At 43.8% G+C, this 22,474-nt stretch overlaps 1 protein-coding gene and 1 long non-coding RNA gene across 6 annotated transcripts in view; one reads left to right on the top strand and one right to left on the bottom strand.

Moving 5' to 3' along the window:
• Nucleotides 1-22,474, bottom strand: part of LOC140481665 (homocysteine S-methyltransferase YbgG) — a 64,777-nt gene that overhangs the window by 39,855 nt on the left and 2,448 nt on the right. For 3 of the 5 annotated variants that reach the window (XM_072578218.1, XM_072578214.1, XM_072578216.1), the window contains exons 2-5: nt 18,747-18,792; nt 6,801-6,868; nt 1,944-2,116; nt 229-332 (exon numbers count right to left, since the gene is read on the bottom strand). In XM_072578218.1, coding sequence (XP_072434319.1) covers nt 229-332; nt 1,944-2,116; nt 6,801-6,868; nt 18,747-18,792 — 391 coding nt within the window. The remainder of the gene's footprint in view (nt 1-228; nt 333-1,943; nt 2,117-6,800; nt 6,869-18,746; nt 18,793-22,474) is intronic. The other 2 variants (XM_072578217.1, XM_072578219.1) reach the window with 1 other exon arrangement.
• On the top strand, nt 11,040-20,185 carry LOC140481666 (uncharacterized). The gene is made up of 3 exons (XR_011961583.1): nt 11,040-11,189; nt 11,554-12,640; nt 19,231-20,185. It is a non-coding gene; the product is annotated as an uncharacterized lncRNA (long non-coding RNA).

Below are 22,474 nucleotides of genomic sequence, written 5' to 3'. Positions count from 1 at the left end.
CTTCAGGTTTCATTTCCACATGCACTTTCCCAAGTTGTTATAATTCACAACCTTTAGTCCAGTACAATAATCATTACATCTGTCTTTTTTGTCAAACTTAAACATCTAAAGACACAACATATGAATATATCAAAGAATATCCTGTACAGATACAGGTAATTGAATACCTTATCAGTCATTCATATAAGATCATACAAGATTAAGATCATACAAGATTTGAGCCAATACCTCTTTGGTCATCGAATCAACATAATTTCCTGAGTATTCAGAACGATCATGCAGAAAAACTCCATAAGGCCCAATGGAACCTGCAATGAGAGGTTTTCTCCTCTCTCAGAATCACAAAATATTTTAATCAAATTATTAAGTTAACAAGAAGACCTAAATTATATAGATAAAAATACTTGCAGAAAAGGCTAACAAATCTACCTTGTGAAGAACTTAGCTATTCTTATCAGTAAATTCCTAGGCTCAACCCCATCTTGAGATGTTAATTATGCACAGACAGTTTATTGGCAAGGGTACCACACCTAAGCATTGTGGAGAAACAACCTTTATTCCCAATCATTGTCATTACTATATCACCCTTGCTAAAGTGGGCATGTATGTGCTGAGCTAAAACAATATCAGGCTTGGCTGTGTTGCTTTGCATAATCAAATAGCCTGCTGACCATTACCGTTAAAACACACACCTAAGTTGGAATCACTTTAGCAAAGCACTGAAAGGAACATTCTTGACACAATACTTCTGTATGTATCAGTGCTTTCAAAAACGAATGAGAAAATACTGGAAAAAATAAACAAGTACAAAATAAAACTTGGAAATATCTACTGGATAGAAGACAAATCCACTAAATTGCATCAATATCAATTCTATAATATTACAAAACTTGTTCAGAGTGATGATCTCCTCACTCCACTGTTTTTGATAGCTGTCAAAAATATATGCACAGAAAGAGGCCATTCTGCCTATTACATTCATACAAGCTCTCTGCAACAGCAAGCAACTCATGTTGTTCATCTAACTTTTCCACATAATCCACCAAACCTTTCTTCATTGGATTATGATCCAACTTTCTTTTGAAAGCCGTAATGGAATCTGCCACCACATTCCCAGATAGTGCTTTGCAGATCCTAACCACTCATTATGAAACAAAGGCTTTGTTTCATGCTGCCATTGCTTCTTTTGATAATCATTTTGAATCGGTCTCATCTGGTTGCCAGTTCTCTGACCAATGGGAGCAGTCTTGCCCTATATCCTCTGCACACGCCCCCCATGAATTTTAAATAGGTCTACAAAATCTCTTTCCATACGTCTCTTCTCCAAAAGCAACAACTCTAGTTTCTCTGTTCCTCGTCTCTGGACCCATTCTCCGGAGTCTTTACAACACTTCTAATGCATTTTTATCTCCAAGTCTTGGTCTAGAGAAATAGAGGCAATACTCCAGTCAAGCGCAAATTCTGTGTTTGCTATAAACTTATCATAATTTCCTTATTTATGCTCTCGGCCCCTCTTTAGAAAACCCAGGATCCCATTTGCTTTATTAACCACTTCTTCAGCTCCATTGCAATCTGCAATGAAAAATGCACGATGTCTGCAGATGCCTTCACTCCAGCATCCCCTTTAGAACACTTGCCATTTACAGCTGGTGGGAACAGAAATTGTTCTCAAATTTGTAATACATCGGGTCTGTGCCAACAACTTGACAAAAATTACATATTAAAATTACACACTAACATTGGTCATAAAATATAAGGAATTTACAAACTCAAAGCAAGAATTCAAAGCATCATGTCATAGGCTGGGAAGTATAGATTTACATTTTGCTTCTCAATTTATTTTAAAAAAATACTTGCAAGGCTTCAACATGGGTGAAGACCAAGTCTGAAAGCAAATCTGAACGTTGTTAAAAATACAATGCCAACCAAAGCTGCAAACATACCGGAATTTCTGGATTCTGAGAGAAACTCAGCAACAGCCTCTTTAGCGAGGTATACACCTGACTGTAAAAGCTGAGCTGCCTCCTCGGATTTTAAATCGAGATACTTAACAAATCCTGCCAGAGTTGCCTGGTATGTGGCTGTGGTAATAACATCGGCACCACTAGAAAGGTACCTAGAAGTGAAACAACAATTCTGAAAACTATTTTGAAGTACAGAGATACTAATTGAATAATATAAGTCTACATGCAATACCATATTAACTTCACAATGTGATGGATTTTTCATTAGAAATGCCAAAGGTTAGAAAGGTGATATTTGCTTGGAGATGCAGTGCAGGATTAGAATGAATTTGTTGTAACGGTGTTTACTAAAAAAGGGTATACATTCAAAATATTGATAGAAATGGGGGTAGTACTGGATACATAAAGGACAGGGTGGAAGTTGGCAGCCTTTCCATTTCATGCTGCCTATGCTTTAAGTAGATAAGTACCTGACCCATATGCTGACCCATATATATGCTGTATACCAAAAGAGGTGGATACAACAGAAAGACCTCCCATAATTTTCTAATCACAGATTGCAGAACCACTGAACTGTTACAGCACAGAGGCCATTCAGCCCACTGTGCCTGCACCAGCTCTTCACACAAGCATCATTGCCTTGTGCCAGTCTCCTGCTTTTCCACTCAAATCCTTGCACGTTATTTCTATCCAAATAATCATCCAACGTTGTCTTGAATGCCTCAATTGAATCTGCCTAAATCACATTCCCAGGCACTTCATTCCATATCTTAACTACTTGTTATGTAAAGAAATGTTTTCTCACATCAGCCTTGCTTCATTTGCACAACACTTTGACACAATGCCTCTCATTCTTTTTCCTTTTATGAGTGGAAACAGCTTTTCCCCATCTGCTCGGTCCAGTCTGTGCATGAACTTGAAAACCTGTCTGATCTCCCCTCGGGTTTCTTCTTTCCAAGGAGAACAGTCCAACCTTCTTGGAACCATTCTTGTAAATTGTCTCTACTCTCTCTCCAATGCTTCTTGCCTAAATATAGGGGTGGTGTTAGCTATGCTTCCTGAAGTCAACCCTATCTAGGATCCCAGTTCATTTGCACATAGGTCAAATTCAAGATTATTTGTTTTTCGACTACAATAAAGTTCAGCTGGATCCAAAATAGCACTTTATATACCAGACAGTAAAGTGAATTTTACATTATTAAAAAGTCTCTGCATCTCTCAAGTTCATAACAATTCCAATTGAGACATTTTTCCAATTCAGCCACTATCTATGCAGTGGCTCTTCCAAGTCAGATTGTCAATTTTGTGCCAAGCAATGTTGAACTTGGACAATTTTGACAATCATGGGATCACTGGATTAAAGGAGGTCCACAATCACTTCAGTCAACAAACCTAGGGTCCCAGTTCGCTAGCATTTCACCTATATTCCTCTAATCCTCCCTATTCATGTACCCATCCAGATGCCTTTTAAGTCTTGATATTGTACCAGCCTCCATCACTTCCTTTGGCTGCTCATTCCATACACGCACCATCCTCTGCGTGAAAAAGCTGTTCATTAGGTCCCTTTTAAGTCTTTCCCCTCAGCTTTAACCTATGCCTTCTAGTCTTGGACTCCCCTACCCTGGAGAAAAGACATTAGCTATTCACCCTATCCATGCCCGTTATGATTTTAGAAACCTTTATATTCTATCATTCTATATAAATGCATGTACTTTCTTGCTGAGTTATACAAAATAAAGTCCCAGGATAGGTGCTCACTGATTTAGGTCAACTGTGGTCTAAATGCAGCCTGCCAACATTCACTGTCTGGGTAGAAATGTCTAACAGCAGCACATAAATAATAGCACCTAGGTGGGGATGCTGGATGTTCATGTGCATCTACAGAGGCAGAGTCCAGCACTGGTCAGCTCCTCCAGAAAAAGGGGAAAAAAAACTCCATCAAGGATTTAAGGTCTAAGACTGGCTGACATCAGAACAAGCAGAAATTTAGAGTAGGAGGACATTTATCACAGTAAATTAAAATATTTGTGGAAAAATGTTGGCTAAAGGGATTGCAATTAAAACATTAGTTAGGCAGGAGGATATTACAGGACATCAATAGCAGCCATCACTTATGCACTATACAACCAAGGCAAAAGCAATTTGAAAGCCATTAAGACTACAACTTAACTTAATGGAAATATAATTAATGGATCTTAGTCAAATAAACTCTCTGCACACCACTTCTCCAGAAATCCTTTTTGGACACAGGAATGCTCACTGAGCTAAAAACATGACCACAGCCAAATACAGTACTGCTCCTCGGATGCTGCCTGAACTGCTGTGCTCTTCCAGCACCACTAATCGAGAATCTGGTTTCCAGCATCTGCAGTCATTGTTTTTACCTAGCCAAATACATACTGCCAATGCAGATTCAGGAGCTGCTCCTGAAACTCACCTACCTCCACAGGTTCTGACAGCTCTGCTAAGAGTTTCCAACCTGATCCACTTTTGTTTGATATTCCCAGAATCTGCTTTTTTGTGGATAATGACACCTCACGTTTAACATACTCCTATCCACTCCCGCACAATAGACTGAGCTAACCAACTCCTGTCCACTCCCGCACAATAGACTGAGCTAACCAACTCCTATCCACTCGCGCACAATAGACTGAGCTAACCAACTCCTGTCCACTTCCGCACAATAGACTGAGCTAACCAACTCCTGTCCACTTCCGCACAATAGACTGAGCTAACCAACTCCTATCCACTCGCACACAATAGACTGAGCTAACCAACTCCTATCCACTCGCGCACAATAGACTGAGCTAACCAACTCCTATCCACTCGCGCACAATAGACTGAGCTAACCAACTCCTATCCACTCGCACACAATAGACTGAGCTAACCAACTCCTATCCACTCGCACACAATAGACTGAGCTAACCAACTCCTATCCACTCGCGCACAATAGACTGAGCTAACCAACTCCTATCCACTCGCGCACAATAGACTGAGCTAACCAACTCCTATCCACTCGCACACAATAGACTGAGCTAACCAACTCCTATCCACTCGCGCACAATAGACTGAGCTAACCAACTCCTATCCACTCGCACACAATAGACTGAGCTAACCAACTCCTGTCCACTTCCACACAATAGACTGAGCTAACCAACTCCTATCCACTCCCGCACAATAGACTGAGCTAACCAACTCCTATCCACTTCCGCACAATAGACTGAGCTAACCAACTCCTGTCCACTCGCACACAATAGACTGAGCTAACCAACTCCTATCCACTCGCGCACAATAGACTGAGCTAACCAACTCCTATCCACTCGCGCACAATAGACTGAGCTAACCAACTCCTGTCCACTTCCACACAATAGACTGAGCTAACCAACTCCTGTCCACTTCCACACAATAGACTGAGCTAACCAACTCCTATCCACTCGCGCACAATAGACTGAGCTAACCAACTCCTGTCCACTCCCGCACAATAGACTGAGCTAACCAACTCCTATCCACTTCCACACAATAGACTGAGCTAACCAACTCCTGTCCACTCGCACACAATAGACTGAGCTAACCAACTCCTATCCACTCGCACACAATAGACTGAGCTAACCAACTCCTGTCCACTCGCACACAATAGACTGAGCTAACCAACTCCTATCCACTTCCACACAATAGACTGAGCTAACCAACTCCTATCCACTTCCACACAATAGACTGAGCTAACCAACTCCTATCCACTTCCACACAATAGACTGAGCTAACCAACTCCTATCCACTTCCACACAATAGACTGAGCTAACCAACTCCTATCCACTTCCACACAATAGACTGAGCTAACCAACTCCTATCCACTCGCACACAATAGACTGAGCTAACCAACTCCTATCCACTCCCACACAATAGACTGAGCTAACCAACTCCTATCCACTCGCACACAATAGACTGAGCTAACCAACTCCTGTCCACTCCCGCACAATAGACTGAGCTAACCAACTCCTATCCACTTCCACACAATAGACTGAGCTAACCAACTCCTATCCACTCCCGCACAATAGACTGAGCTAACCAACTCCACAATCACCGTATCAAATTGAAGCTCCAAGTCCTGCCACATCCAGCTGTGAAAACAACTAACTCGAAGAGAAGATGCTGCTATAATTATCCCGATTCTCAATGACAGAGGGGAGCAGCACAACAGGCATTTGCAACACCTTCAGCCTGAACATCCTATTTACTTCACTACAGAAACAGCTGAAGGCATTGGTTACTGTAAAATCTGTGGGCCCTGGCATTGTCCAAACTGTAGAACAGAGGACTTGCTAACCAAGATGTTGCAATATAACCATAACACTGGCATCTCCACAATAACTTGAAAAATTGTCCTGTTCATGAAAACAGGACAAATCCAATCCAAACAACCAGCCCCCGATCAATGGATCCTTTAATAATTGATGCAAACTATTAAAGAATCTTTGCAAGTATCATTAAAAACAACTGCAGATTCCAGAGACATTTTAAAGAAATTACAGATCTCCCTTACTGTGCTGCTTCAAAGATTGCCACAACTTTGCTTGTAAAAGAAGTAGTGAGGGTAAGTGTGCTATTTTGCAAAAATGAAAATTTGATAAAATAAACACATTGAGTGGTGACATGGCAGTTAAGTAGAGAAGCCTAATGCACATGTAACAAATACTTCAAAATATAAAATGTGTGTAGACATCTGCCGATGTCAGGTCCTTTCCAAGTTCACAACTCCAACAATTAAGCTACATTTCTAACATTGAACTAAAAGAACAAAATATTCAAAAAAGTAAAAACAAAAATAGCTACTATTACCTTGCGTGCACAGTTTTGATTGCCTGTGGATTAGTTTGCAATATTCTGGCACTCCACAATGGATCATCCTATTACAAATAAAAGCATTAATTAAAAGAATGCAATTCAATCTACATCTACTGTGCTATTAGTTCAAATCAGAACAATAAAAATCACTGCCAGTGAGTATATCAATCCATATGAGCCAGGTAGCCATTGTTGGTGAACTATATATAGTCAAGAGTTATACACTTCTTCCTACAGTTGCTCACTCCGAACAAAGTTATTCCAGGGGATAGTTTTTCTCTGAATACGATATCAATGACCTTTGACCTGTTATTTCCAAAACCATGCACAATAAAACTATTTTGTCTAAGTTTCTTTTATAATAGGTTACATTAATATATCTTTTCTAGCTTTGTGCTGTCTTCTAGGTTAGCTTTGTGTAAATAGCAGGTCTCCATATCAAATTAGCTCAGGTCAAAGCTCTGAGATGATAATTGTTGTGGAAAATTTATAAGATTTCATTTTAGGCCTTACCATTGCAATTTTTCTAGTCCAGCAGCAAAGAGGTAAAAGTGGAATCCTTGACTCTTGAGAGAATTTATTTGCCTGTTAAGAGTCTGGACTAGGGAGAGACTAAAGCTTTCTGAGCACTGTCTTGTTGTGCGGTTTTCCAGGTAGGTCGGGACATGCTCAGGCAGTTGCTCTTGGCTCCATCCTTCACTCCTCTGGCACGGAGCCTGTCCCCGCTACTCAGAAGGGAAGGGTGGAGAAGAGCAGAGCAATAATAATTGGGGACTCGATAGTTCGGGGCACAGATAGGCGGTTTTGTGGGAACGAGAGAGACTCACGTTTGGTATGTTGCCTCCCAGGTGGAAGGGTACGTGATGTCTCTGATCGTGTTTTCCGGGTCCTTAAGGGGGAGGGGGAGCAGCCTGAAGTCGTGGTCCATATTGGCACCAATGACATAGGTAGGAGGAGGGCTGAGGATGTTAGACAGGCTTTTAGGGAGCTAGGTTGGAAGCTCAGAGTTAGAACGAACAGAGTTGTTGTCTCTGGTTTGTTACCCGTGCCACGTGATAGAGAGTCGAGGAATAGGGAGAGAGAAGAGTTAAATGCGTGGCTACAGGGATGGTGCAGGAGGGAGGGATTTCGGTACTTGGATAACTGGGGTTCTTTCTGGGGAAGGTGGGACCTCTATAAACAGGATGGTCTGCACCTGAACCTGAGGGGCACCAGTATCCTTGGGGGGAGGTTTGCTAGTGCTCTTGGGGGGGGTTTAAACTAACTCTGCAGGGGCATGGGAACCCAGACTGTAGCTTTAGGGTGCAGGACCTGGAGTGTAGGGAGGTTAGGAACATGGCATCAATCTTAAAGGAGGGTGCCTGTAAACAGAAGAGTGGCTTGAAGTGTGTATACTTTAATGCCAGAAGTATACGAAATAAGGTAGGTGAACTCGCAGCGTGGGTTGGTACCTGGGACTTCGATGTTGTGGCTATTACGGAGACGTGGCTAGATCAGGGACAGGATTGGCTGTTGCAGGTTCCAGGGTTTAAATGTTTTAGTAGGGTCAGAGGTGGGGGCAAAAGAGGGGGGGGTGTGGCTTTGCTTGTCAAAGATAGTATTACAGCGGTGGAAAGGAAGATGGACGAAGATTTGCCATCTGAGGTAGTTTGGGTTGAGGTTAGGAATAGGAGAGGTGAGGTCACCCTGTTAGGAGTCTTTTACAGGCCTCCTAATAGTCCTAGAATCGTTGAAGAAAGGATTGCGAAGATGATTCAGGAGAAGAGTGACAGTAATAGGGTGATTGTTATGGGAGACTTTAACTTTCCTGATATTGATTGGGAAAGCTATAGCTCAAGTTCGTTAGATGGGTCAGTGTTTGTGCAATGTGTGCAGGAGAGTTTCCTGACACAATATGTAGATAAGCCAACAAGAGGTGAGGCCATACTGGATTTGGTTCTGGGTAACGAACCAGGCCAGGTATTAGAACTAGAGGTAGGTGAGCACTTTGGGGACAGTGACCACAATTCGGTGATTTTTACTCTAGTGATGGAGAGGGATAAGTGTGTACTACAGGGCAAGAGTTATAGCTGGGGGCAGGGAAATTATGATGCGTTGAGGCATGACTTAGGATGTGTGGATTGGAAAAGTAGATTCCAAGGCAAGAGCGTAATTGATATGTGGAACTTGTTCAAGGAGCAACTATTGAGTGTCCTTGATAAGTACGTACCTATCAGGCAGGGAGGAAAGGGTCGTGTGAGGGAGCCGTGGTTTAATAAGGAGTCGGAATCCCTTGTTAAATGGAAGAGGGCGGCCTTTGTAAAGATGAGGCGTGAAGGTTCAATAGGGGCGATTGAGAGTTATAAGGTAGCCCGGAAGGACCTGAAGAGAGAGCTAAGAGCAGCAAGGAGGGGACATGAGAGGTCCTTAGTTGGTAGGATTAGGGAAAACCCTAAGGCTTTCTATAGGTATGTTAGGAATAAAAGAATGACTAGGGAAGGAATAGGTCCAATCAAGGATAGTAATGGGAAATTGCGTGTGGAGGCTGAAGAGATTGGGGAGGCGCTGAATGAATACTTTTCATCAGTATTCACTCAGGAACAGGACATTGTTGTCGATATGAATACTGAGGCACGAATAAGTAGAATGGATGGCTTTGAGATATGTAGAGAAGAGGTGTTGGAAATTCTGGCAAGGGTGAAAATAGATAAGTCCCCTGGGCCTGATGGCATTTATCCTAGGATTCTCTGGGAAGCAAGGGAGGAGATTGCAGAGCCATTGGCCTTGATTTTTGTGTCCTCTTTGTCGACAGGAGTAGTGCCAGAGGACTGGAGGCTAGCAAACGTGGTTCCCTTGTTCAAGAAGGGGAGTAGGGATAATCCTAGTAACTATAGGCCAGTGAGTCTCACTTCTGTTGTGGGCAAAGTCTTAGAGAGAATTGTAAGGGATAGGATTTATGCACATCTGGATAAGAATGATGTGATCAAGGATAGTCAGCATGGTTTTGTGAAGGGCAGGTCATGCCTCACCAACCTTATTGAATTCTTTGAGAAGGTGACTAAGGAGGTAGATGAGGGGAAAGCGGTAGATGTGGTATATATGGATTTTAGTAAGGCGTTTGATAAGGTCCCCCATGGTAGGCTACTGCAGAAAATACAGAGATATGGCATAGAGGGTGAGTTGGAGGTTTGGATTAGGAATTGGCTCTCTGGAAGAAGACAGAGGGTAGTAGTTGATGGCAAAGGTTCATCTTGGAGTGCCGTCACTAGCGGTGTTCCGCAAGGATCTGTTTTGGGACCATTGCTGTTTGTCATTTTTATAAATGACCTGGAGGAAGGGTTAGAAGGTTGGGTGAGCAAGTTTGCGGATGATACGAAAGTCGGAGGAGTTGTAGACAGTGAGGAAGGATATGGCAGGTTACAGCGGGATATAGAGAAGCTGCAGAGCTGGGCAGAAAGGTGGCAAATGGAGTTCAATGTAGCTAAGTGTGAAGTGATTCACTTTGGTAAGAGTAATAAAAAGATGGATTACTGGGCTAATGGTAGACTACTTGGTGGTGTGGAAGAGCAGAGGGATCTTGGTGTCCATGTACACAGATCTCTGAAAGTTGCCATCCAGGTAAATAGTGCAGTGAAGAAGGCATATGGCGTACTGGCTTTTATTGGTAGAGGAATTGAGTTCCGGAGTCCTGAGGTCATGCTGCAGTTGTATAAGACTCTGGTGCGGCCGCATCTGGAATATTGTGTGCAGTTTTGGTCGCCATACTATAGGAAGGATGTGGAGGCACTGGAACGGGTGCAGAGGAAGTTTACCAGGATGTTGCCTGGTATGGTAGGAAAATCCTATGAGGAAAGGCTGAGGCACTTGGGGTTGTTTTCATTGGAGAAAAGAAGGTTTAGGGGTGATTTGATAGAGGTGTACAAGATGATTAGGGGGTTAGATAGGGTTGACAGTGAGAACCTTTTTCCACGTATGGAGTCAGCTATTACAAGGGGGCATAGCTTTAAATTAAGGGGGGGTAGATATAGGACTGATGTTAGGGGTAGGTTCTTCACTCAGCGAGTCGTAAGTTCATGGAATGCCCTGCCAGTAGCAGTAGTGGACTCTCCCTCTTTATGGGTATTTAAGCGGGCATTGGATAGGTATATGGAGGATAGTGGGCTAGTGTAGGTTAGGTGGGCTTTGATCGGCGCAACATCGAGGGCTGAAGGGCCTGTACTGCGCTGTATTCTTCTATGTTCTATGTTCTATTAATGTTGCCTCATAGTTGGCTGGGCTTGGGGCTGGCTCATTGTTTTCTTTCTCAATTCAAGGTTTCATCAACTCTGCAACTAGAGGCTAACTTGATGCCTGCTTAGTGCTAATCAAGTAAAAAATCCAGCAAGGCAGCAAGCAGTAATCATAGTAAGTACTGAGAAAGCAGTGCACACACGCACATTCAACCTAAACATTCCAAACAAAGCTGAAAATGAAATGTCATCCTAGGGAAGCTACAAAACACGACTACTTGTGTGCTAAAAAATGAGTGAAAGACAGAGTTAAGTAACACAACCAAAGGATCAGATCCAAACTCTGCAGAGCTGCCACATCCAGTCATGAATGATGGTGAACAATTAAACATTTCACTTAAGGCAGTGGATCCACAAATATCCCCACCCTCAAAAATGAGGAAGCCCAGCAGATCCATGCAAAAGACAAGGCTGAAACACTTGCAACATTCTTCAGCCAGAAGGACTGAATAAATAATCTATCTCCGCTTCCGCCATAGGTCCCCAAAATTACAGATAAGAGTCTTCAGCCAATTCGATCCACTCCATGTGATACCAAGGTTGGAGGCACCGGATACTGCAAATGCAACGAGCCCTGGCAATATTCCAGCAACGGTACTGAAGACACATGCTGCAGCACTTGCCACATTCCTAGCCAAGCTGTTCCAGTATAGTTAGAACACTGTGTCCAGGTGTGTCCTGTGCACAAAAAGCAGGACAAATCCAACCTGACTAATTACTGCCCCATGTAAATATATGGCTTAGTTTGAGGCATTCAGAAGCCTTTAATGATATATTTGTTTCAGTACTTATAATACAATGTTATACTTAACCATTAACTAGCACAGTGTGTAGTGTAACCCTTGTATGTACGAACAGACAGTGGAAAAGTACTGAGTACATCTGACTTGTAAAGATATGCTGATGTAAACACACAATAGGAATGACTTTTAATAAAGAGCAGTGTGTACTGGCGGCCTTGGTGGCTGGGAGAGCGAGGCAGACAGCGGGGGTGTTGCCGCCCTGTGAGTGTAGATGCAGGACATGTTGTAAGCTGTGGTAAAAAAACAGAACTATTTCGCACCACCACCTACAGAAGGAGGTCACATGGGGTCAGATATCGGGGAACGCGAGAAGGCGAAGAATGGAGTCAGGTCAACAGTCAATCAAGAAGACAACCACACCTCAATGCTTGCACAATGTTCTGTGATTACATGACGTTTTGTACTGTATAAAAGACTGGGTCAGGGGCAGGATAGGGGTCAGACTTCGTGAACTGACACACTCTGCTGTTTGTCAGGGACGGGAAGGTCTAGACCCAGAGCTCTGCATACTTTATCTACTTACTGCTAAAATAAACTTAAAAGTGTGAGACCGAATATCTTCTCCTATTGCTTCATTTAAAGAACACACAGGACTTGGCTCACACATAGAAGAAAGTAAGTTAGTAGATTGAGCCAAAGTCCGACAATTGGTGACCCCGATGTGATGAAGACGGAGAAGTGACGGAAAAAGAGAGAAAAATAGAAACAATGGACAATTGACGTTTGATGACAACAACATGCGGCTCCGCATACAAAAAAAAAGGTGAGCAGATGCTGGTTTATATCGAAGTTCTGCAATTGGAGATACTAAATTAATTATTGTCATTATACTGCAAGTGTCCTAGTAAGAGTAAGAGGATAAAGTATTAATTACAGTACGTACAGGTTTAAAGTCCCTTGGGGTTAAAGTCCCCATAAAAGCAACAAGGTAGTAAGTGTGAGGAGGTTTAAAGTCCATTGAGCAGGATCTCATAAAAGCAACGCTCACAAATTGTGGTGTATGATTGATGTGTTGTACGTTTTAAAACTTATATTGGGGAATGTACAGAGGGTGGCAGAACAGCCAACAGTGTGTTGAAGTAAGGGACGGTGGTGTCTCGGCGAGAGAGAGAGTTGACAGTGGGAATCTAACGGTAACAACAGCAACACTGCTGATAAATCTCGCTGAAAGGGTCAGTCGCTCGGGTGTACTCTATACAAACTGACTGGCCACCGGTGTTGTCTCTGATTGGGTTAGTTGTGCAAGTATATTACATCCAAACAATTGACTGCTAGACGCGAGGATTAAACTAAAATACGTAACATGAAAAGGGGAATTTGATAAAGAGTGTGAGGAATACGGAGGATGTTCTTTTGACTTATTATTGCCCGTATAACAGCAGTGGGCTAAAGCTAGAATTCAGTTAGTTAGTGGGGTTGCGAAGGATAAACAAAAAACAATGATGGAGAAATATGATAAGATGTGGGACGAATTACAACAACAGGGCAAAGTCCCTAAAGATGAGGAGAGGGAAAAATTGTCATCGTTTTTAGGAAAAGCAGAAGAGCAAGCTGAATTAGAAGTTGAAGAGCACATGAAGGGAAAGAAAGGGTCAATATTAGTTAGAAGAAAGTGGACAAAAGAAGGTGAGGAGAAAGAAGAGAGGAGGATTTATCTGCATAATATGACGTTAGCCTGTATGGCGGTAGAAACATTACAAAAGAGGGTGGGTGGTACCTCTGAACCAAATCTGGTGAAGGAGATAGAAAAGCCACGACCATCCGCATCATTATATCCTAAACTGCCTGGGGTACAACCACCGCCCCCATATCCTGTAACACAAATGCCACTTATGTATGTTCAAGAAGGGGTGTTAGATGTGCAAGAAGTAGGAAAAAGAGAGTACGAAGCAGTAAAAGAGAGACTTGCAGAAGCAGTAGAAGATAGCATTAGAAAGGTAGAAAAACTAACACTAGAAGCTGCACAGAGAGTTAAAGAAGCGGAGGCGGTGAGCAGGGTGTTAATGATGCACAGCAGAAACAATGAACAGCCGAAACGAGGGAGACATTCATTATTGGATGAGCCAGATGCTCCCTCGACACTGTATAGTGTTGAGAGCGAAAGGAGGGGAAGATTACATAGCTCAGGTCAGTTACTAGATGACGGGTTCACAGAGACAGGAGAAGGAGAGATTTGAGGGAACGACAGAGAAAAATTGGATGGGCGGGAATCTGAAAATAGTACAGATATTGAGGATGCAGAATCCCTGACAGAGGATGACCCACGCACCTACCCCGTCACTTTGAAAGGCTCACTCACAATGCATGCTGAACGTGAACCTCCAATGCAGCCCCTATCTGAACCAGGTTATAGCCCATACAGTTTCAGCACCACCAAATGCCATTAATTTACAGAGGCTCTTATTTGGGGGATGTTTATCAACCCTTCACATTTACTGACATGAACTGCATCCTGGATAAAATGCCCCCACCCATGGAGGGAGGTGGGCCTTGGATGACTAAATTTTGCCAATCTACACTCCACATCACTAGGCGACAAGTTAGCTATGGGTGACTGGAGAGCATTGTTGGGCAAGCAATTGAGTATGTGGGAAATACAGCAGATTGAAGTGTCTGCGGGGACCACCTTATTACCTGATTCAGACCCATTTGTGCAGCATGCTACCTGTGTAGGAAGGGCAATGAGGGAGAGATTCCCGATTCCACCGGGAGCGATGCACTCACTCACCTTCACAATGAAGGAGGGTGAGGATATGCCTGCCTTTTTGGCTAGGTGTAAGGGCACGTGGGCAGATACTGCAGGGAGCCATCCAGGGTCAGGTCAGCTACAGATCACATTATTTAGGAATGCCGTTATGGCAGGGATGCCGAAGGAGGTAAAAGAGGCAATGGAGAGTAATCCTGATATCCCAGGTTGTTCTACAGAACAGTGGGAAAAACACTTGACGCACCACATGAAGCGTTACAGGACGAAACAGGATGAAGATAAACAGAGTAATGAGTCAGCTCAAGTGCAGTTGCTGAAGTTACAGCTCGATGAGGCTAGGAGGAAGGCTAATGATACAAGGAAGGCCTCCCAAAAAACAACTAATCAGATGGTTCCGCGACCGTCGCCACAAAACATCCTGCCCAGTCTGGACTCAACACCTGATGGGATGCCTCCCTACTCCCAATATGGGGGCAAGCCTATAGGTGCTTCAGGAGGACTGCGTGGTAAAGGGAGGGGCCACGGAGCACCAAGAGGTCAGCCACCCAACACCTGTTTTGTATGCGGCCAGCTCGAGCATTGGAGACGGAATTGTCCCATGCTGTGGGGACCCCAGGGAGGCCAGGGATTGATCGGAGGACAGTATGTCTGCTCAAGTCCGCATCCTTTTCAACAGGCTGCTCAGCCTTACCAAGCCCCAAATGCAGCTGCAGCCCCGGTGCAAGGACAGTACCCCCAGACTATGCCAGAAGGGCAGGGGTACAAATATTGACGGGGCCCGAGAATCCAGGGGCATGTGGGGTTGGCAGACCTCTATATGCAAATGAGGATAATGGAAAAGAATCTGTCTTTTTTGGTTGACATGGGTGCAAGATTTTCTACCATCACTTGTGATATATCTCGGTCAAATATGTCATCTTCCAGCGTCCAGTTGGTAGGGTTCTCAGGCAAACCAGAAAATCTGCCTTTGCCATCGCCACTGATCAGATCAGTGGCCGGACAGACGTTTCGTCACCGGTATATTTCATCACCTTCATGCCCTATGAATTTGATGGGTCGTGACTTGCTGGTGAGATGTGCGGTTTCGGTCCTGTGCGGGCTAGACGGGCTGGTAGTGACCTTTCTTAATGGCTATTCTGTCAACTGTTCTATGAGAATGATTCACTCTGGATCCCAAATGATGCTATCACCGGACACATCTCCAATGGCAGAAGGGCAGTGGGCAGATATATACTGGGGACTCCACGAACTGGAAAACAGGCAGAACAACGGTATATAGTCCTTATACAGCCGATGGCGACCTTGGGTTCAGATGCTGCATCCCTATGCTCCTCCTGCAGATCCCCTTCACGTTACCCTGTATTATGATCGTGATGATAATGACATTTATCAGCATGCATTCTATCAGCATTTAGAAGGGACTCAATGGGATATTTCCTCTAGTTGTATTCTGATAGGGAAAGAAGGTGTGGCAGGTGTTGTTGAACTGACTGCGGAACAGTTGGAATGGTATGAGATGTCTGAAGAAGCTATACCTCATCTCACATTGGCTGTGCATGCTGAATATCAGGCCAAGGATCTGGGACCTATGTGTAAACGTTTGATGGCGCTAACTGATTGGGTTTGGACTCAGCTACCTGTTTTACAATATTCACCATCAGAGGAAGCCTACAGAATTATGTACAAGACAACTGACAAGGTACTGCTGGAACATCGGCAGATTGAAAGGTTTCATGGTAGAGAGAAGACAGATCATCCACAGGCTGCAGCGATGCTTGACGCTCTGCCAGATACTTTGTGGTCAGCAAGTTCAACGGACGTTGGTCACTGCAAACACATCACACCAATCACATTCAACTTGATTGACCACACTCCAATTTGGCAAAGACAATATTCACACAAACCAGAGGCTGAAGCCAGCATTGCTGACACAATTGAAGGATTGTTAGCAGCAGGGGTGCTCGAACCCTCCTGGTCAACCTGGAATACTCCTATCTTACCTGTAGAGAAGCAGAATACTGGTAAATATCGGATGGCCCATGATTTGAGGCGGATTAATAGCGTCGTTTCTACTCCAACAGTTCCAGTTCCAAACCCCTATACTGCAATGTCTGTGCTGACCCCTGACCATAAGTGGTTCTCGTGCATTGATGTGGCCAACGCGTTCTTTTGTTTGCCCTTAGCTGACCATTTGAGGAACATTTTTTCGTTCACCTATAAAGGCCAACAACTTCGTTATACAAGGGTCCCTCAAGGGTTTGTTTTGTCGCCGGGGGTGTTTAATCAGGTACTGAAACAGCAGCTGAATGACATATCACTCCCAAAGGGGGTGACATTGATCCAGTATGTGGATGACATTCTTTTGGCAGTACACGACTATATTTCATGTCTGGCAGCCACAAAGACGTTGCTGCTTCGCCTGTATGAAGTTGGTTTCAAAGTCTCACGGGCTAAATTACAATGCTGCAGACAGACGGTGTCTTTTTTGGGTAGAGTGATTTCCGCTAAGGGAACAGGTCTCTCTCCGTCCCATAGATCTTCCATTCTGCATCATGCCAAACCGATCACTGTAAAGGACATGCTCTCGTTTCTTGGGTTGGCAGGATATAGCAGACAATTCGTTGCATCATATGGGGAGCTCAATTTCCCTCTCAGAGCCATGGTTAATGAACAAGGCATGAGAAATTTGTCGGCCCATTTGCAGTGGACCACGGAGACAGACGAAAGTTTCATCTCTCTTAAATAGGCCCTAACGTGGGCTGCTGATTTAGCGGTCCCGGATTACAAAGAGCCATTTTTCCTCGATATTTATGAAAGATTACACGCAATAAATGGTGTTCTTTTTCAGAAAAAAGGGGGAGGCAGGCAGGTGCTGATGTATGTAAGTGTTACCCTTGACCCAATAGAGGACAGACACCCGCCATGTACAAGACATGCAGCAGGGGTAGCAACAATTCTCCAAAAGGTAACACATATAGTCATGGGTCATTCACTAACAGTACTGACGACACACAGTATAGTGGCCTATGTGAACTCAACAGCCTTTACAATGACGTCACTGCGGCAAACCAGGTTAGAGAAAATCCTGAATGCACCACATATAACTTTTACACACAAAGGAATTAACATGGCTGACAATAGGGGAGAAGGAGAGCCACACGTGTGAGGAAAGGGTACAGAGAGATACCAAAGTTAGGGTAGATTTACAGGCTATTCCACTAGTAGACCCAGAAGAAGTGCTGTTCACAGATGGTTGCTGTTACAGACATCCAACTGAAGGACTTAAAGCAGCCTATACAGTGGTGCGACGGACAAGTGAGGGATTTGAGGAAGTAGTGACAGGAAAAGTGACAGGCAAAGAATCAGCCCAGTTGGCTGAACTACAGGTTATGATAGCTGCATTAGAATGGTCAGAGGGAAAAAGAGTAAATATCTACACTGACTCTGCATATGTGGCAGGGGCTATACAGGTAGAACTCAGTCAATGGATTAGAGCAGGATTCTTAACAGCAGCGAAAATCCCAATTAAACATGAAAAAGATATGAAAAGATTAGCGGAGGCCGTAATGAAACCTGCAGAAGTGGCGGTGGTCAAGTGTAGATGACATGATAAAGCAGATATAGTAGTAGTGAAGGGCAATCAGGAAGCAGACTCAGCAGCAAAGAAAGCAGCAGGGTATACACCACAGTATATAATGATGCAAACAGAGAAGAGTGTACGACCTGCTGCCCACCTGTGATGCAAATGTGTTAATCAAAGAGCAGCAGAAAGCCTCTCCTCATGACCTGACAGTTTGGAGAGAGAGAGAGAGAGAGAGAGAGAGAGAGAGAGAGAGAGGCCACAGAGTCAGAAGGGATTTGGAGGTCACCGGACGGTCGACCAGTCCTACCCCAAGGTTTGATAGCTTCCATGCTCCAGGAAGCTCATGGGTTGACCCATTGTGGAAAAACACAGATACAGAGGTATCTGACACATTGGTGGTATCCGTTCTTGCCAGCAATGATTGAAAATTATATCAGGGAATGTAGAACGTGTACAGAATACAATGTGAGACCAACAGTGAAACAACACGAGGGAAAATTCCCTCTCCCAAGAATACCAGGTCAGGAAATAGTGATCGACTACACTGACATGATAGAGAGAGTAAACGGATACCGGTACCTTTTGGTAGCAGTGGATGCATACACTGGTTGGCCAGAAGCGATACCTGCGAAAAAGGAAGACGCAAAAACAGTGATCAAATTTTTGATAAACCAATACATTCCAATGCATGGGTTTCCAAAGAGAGTCAGGTCAGATAATGGCACACATTTCAAGAACAAAGACCTGCAAGAAGTTGAAGCAGCTTTAGGACTGAAACATGTGTTTGGAACAGTGTATCATCCTCAGTCATAGGGTAAAGTTGAAAGAATGAATCAGTCTATAAAAGGAAAAATAGGAAAAGTGTGTGCCCAAACAAAGTTAAGTTGGGTGGAGGCCCTCCCTTAGCTTTACTGTCCATTAGAAGTTCAGTAAACTCCATCACAGGATTTACCCCGTATGAGCTTACAACTGGGACCGGGAGCCGGACTACAGATCTTAGAGGGAGGAGAAACCTCCCTAAGTTACAAACCTTACTATGACCAACTAACAGCTTTGGTGTCAGCTTTCTCCAAACAGGTTGGATCGGAGAAGGGGGCCCTACAGAGCCAACCACCATCTACCACGGATTGGGTCCTGTTGAAAGTGATCAAATGGAAGTGGCTGGAGCCAAGGTGGACAGGACCTTAAGGTTGTGGAGAGGACATCCTATGCGGTCAGACTGCAGGGGATAATCATCACAGCAACTGAAGGGAAGGCTCCCCCGCCCTACCAGATGGAGACAGAAACCATGGCTCTGGCAAGAAGGGAAGACTATGCATCGGAGAGCGAATGTGATGTATAAAACTGGTTTGTTGGTCTCATTTTGATGAGACCAAAAGGGGGATTTGTAAATATATGGCTTAGTTCGAGGCATTCAGAAGCCTTTAATGATATATTTGTTTCAGTACTTATAATACAATGTTATACTTAACCATTAACTAGCACAGTGTGTAGTGTAACCCTTGTATGTACGAACAGACAGTGGAAAAGTACTGAGTACATCTGACTTGTAAAGATATGCTGATGTAAACACACAATAGGAATGACTTTTAATAAAGAGCAGTGTGTACTGGCGGCCTTGGTGGCTGGGAGAGCGAGGCAGACAGCGGGGGTGTTGCCGCCCTGTGAGTGTAGATGCAGGACATGTTGTAAGCTGTGGTAAAAAAACAGAACTATTTCGCACCACCACCTACAGAAGGAGGTCACATGGGGTCAGATATCCGGGAACGCGAGAAGGCAAAGAATGGAGTCAGGTCAACAGTCAATCAAGAAGACAACCACACCTCAATGCTTGCACAATGTTCTGTGATTACATGACGTTTTGTACTGTATAAAAGACTGGGTCAGGGGCAGGATAGGGGTCAGACTTCGTGAACTGACACACTCTGCTGTTTGTCAGGGACGGGAAGGTCTAGACCCAGAGCTCTGCATACTTTATCTACTTACTGCTAAAATAAACTTAAAAGTGTGAGACCGAATATCTTCTCCTATTGCTTCATTTAAAGAACACACAGTACTTGGCTCACACATAGAAGAAAGTAAGTTAGTAGATTGAGCCAATGTCCGACACCCATCAGTCTACACTTGATCATCAGTAAAGTGATGAAAGGGGTCATCAACAGTGCTATCAAGCAGCATCTGCTCACTGATGCCAGTTTGTGATCTAACAGGGCCACGTAGCTCCTGACTTCCTTGGTTCAAACAGAATTGGTCAAAAAGGATTGAATTTCCAGAGACTGAGTGAAAGTGACTGCCCTTACCAATCAGGACAGCACTTGACAGAGTGTGGTATCAAAAAGCCCTAGCTCAACTACAGTGAATGGAACTCAGGAGAAAACTCGCCACTGGTTAGAGTTACACAAAGCACAAAGGAGAAGATATTTCTGGCTGTTGGAGGTCAGTCATCTCAGCTCCAGGATATCTCTGGAGTTCCTCAGGATAGAGTAAGAGCCAATCGTCTTCAACTGCTTCATCACAGACTCTTCCTCCATCCTAAGGTCAGAAGTGGGGATGTTCACTAATGATTACACAATATTCAGCACCATTCATGACTCCTCAGATACTGAAGCAATCCATGATCAAAAGCAGAAATAACCAAGCTTGAGCTGACATATGGCAAGTAATACTCACACCATTTAAGTGCTAGGCAAAAAACAAGAGGAATCCAATCATTGTTCCTAGACATTCCATAACATTATCATTGTTGAATCATCCACTATCAACATCTTGGGGGTTACTATTGACCAGAAACTGAATTGGACTAATGATACAAATACAGGAGCTGCAAGAGCAGTTTAGAGATTAGGAATCCTGCAGTGGATAACTCATCTCCTTACTTCAAAAATGTGTCTACCATTGAAAAGGCGCAAGTCAGGAGAGAGATGGAATACTCCCCATTTGCCTGGATGAGGGCAGTTCCAACAACACTCAAGCTTGACACAATCCAGAACAAAGCAGCTCTCTTGATTGCCATTTGCACAAAAGTCCACCCCCTACACCTTTGATGCACTATAATAGTAATGTGTAGAATCTATAAGATGGGTTGCAGAAATTCACCAAGGCTCCTCTGACAGCACCTTCTAAATCAATGACCACTACCACCAAGAAGGACAAAGGCAGAAGATACATGGGACCAGCCTGTGCAAGTTTCTCTCCATACCATTCAGCATCCTGAGTTGGAAATAGAACATTGTTCTTTCAGTGTCGCTGGGTCAAATCATGGAATTCTCTCAATGAGACCATACGAAATAAGAACAATGTAGGTTGTTTGGCTCCACGGGTAGTTGGTGCTCATGTATCCTAGTGGCTAGTTTCCTGCTTGAGCACCAGCTAGCCACCAAAAGACATGACCAACTATCACTAGTATCCACACACACGGATGAAGAGGGACACCAGTTCGACTGGGACAATACCTCCATCCTGGGACAGGCTAAACAAAGACAAGCACAGGAATTCCTAGAGGCCTGGCATTCAAACTGGAACTCCATTAACAAACATATTGATTTGGACCCCATTTACTAACCTCTCAGAAACAGGACCAGGCGTGATATCACCCACCACAACAGACCAAGACAGATAAATAGCAAACAGGACAGAACACCAGCACTTCAGAGGCTCACTGATGATGTTACCTCACATGGTGATGAAACGTCCGAGAACAAATCTACCAACTCAGCCAGCAAACTTACAACCACAACCATATAGGGCAATCTTTGGGACACAGCCAAAGAACATGCTTTCCCGAAACATTTTCAGTTGAAGTGATCAAAGGCAAGTTTGCTTTAACACAGAGGCACTGTAAATGACTGTTTCTTCAGTCTCTGGGAATCCAGTTGGAGTAGTTATTCAGATGCAAGTGTTTATAAGAGCTCCAAAGATAACCATGGGCAGACATCAAGTTATATTAAGGGGGTGGAATCAGAGTTTTTTATTAATTTGTGGGATGTGGGTGTCACTAGCTAGCCAGCATGTATTATCTGTCCCTAGTTACCCTTGATGAGGTTTTGTAGCAATTACTACAACTGAATGGCTTACTAGGCCATTTCAGAGGGCAATTGAGAGTCTGGAGTCACATGTTGGCCAGACCTGGTGAGGATCGCAGATGTCCTTCCCTGAAGGACATTAATGAACCAGATGGGTTTTTCCAATAATCGACAATGGTTTCATAGTCATCAGTAGATTCTTAATTCCAAATATTTCTTGAATTCGAATTCAAATTCCATCATCTGCCGTTTTAAACCGAGTCCCCAGACAATTAGCTGAGTTTC

Source organism: Chiloscyllium punctatum, chromosome 9 (genome assembly GCF_047496795.1).
Source record: "Chiloscyllium punctatum isolate Juve2018m chromosome 9, sChiPun1.3, whole genome shotgun sequence".
Lineage (NCBI taxonomy): Eukaryota > Metazoa > Chordata > Chondrichthyes > Orectolobiformes > Hemiscylliidae > Chiloscyllium > Chiloscyllium punctatum.
This window is presented reverse-complemented; position numbering and strand designations above follow the sequence as displayed.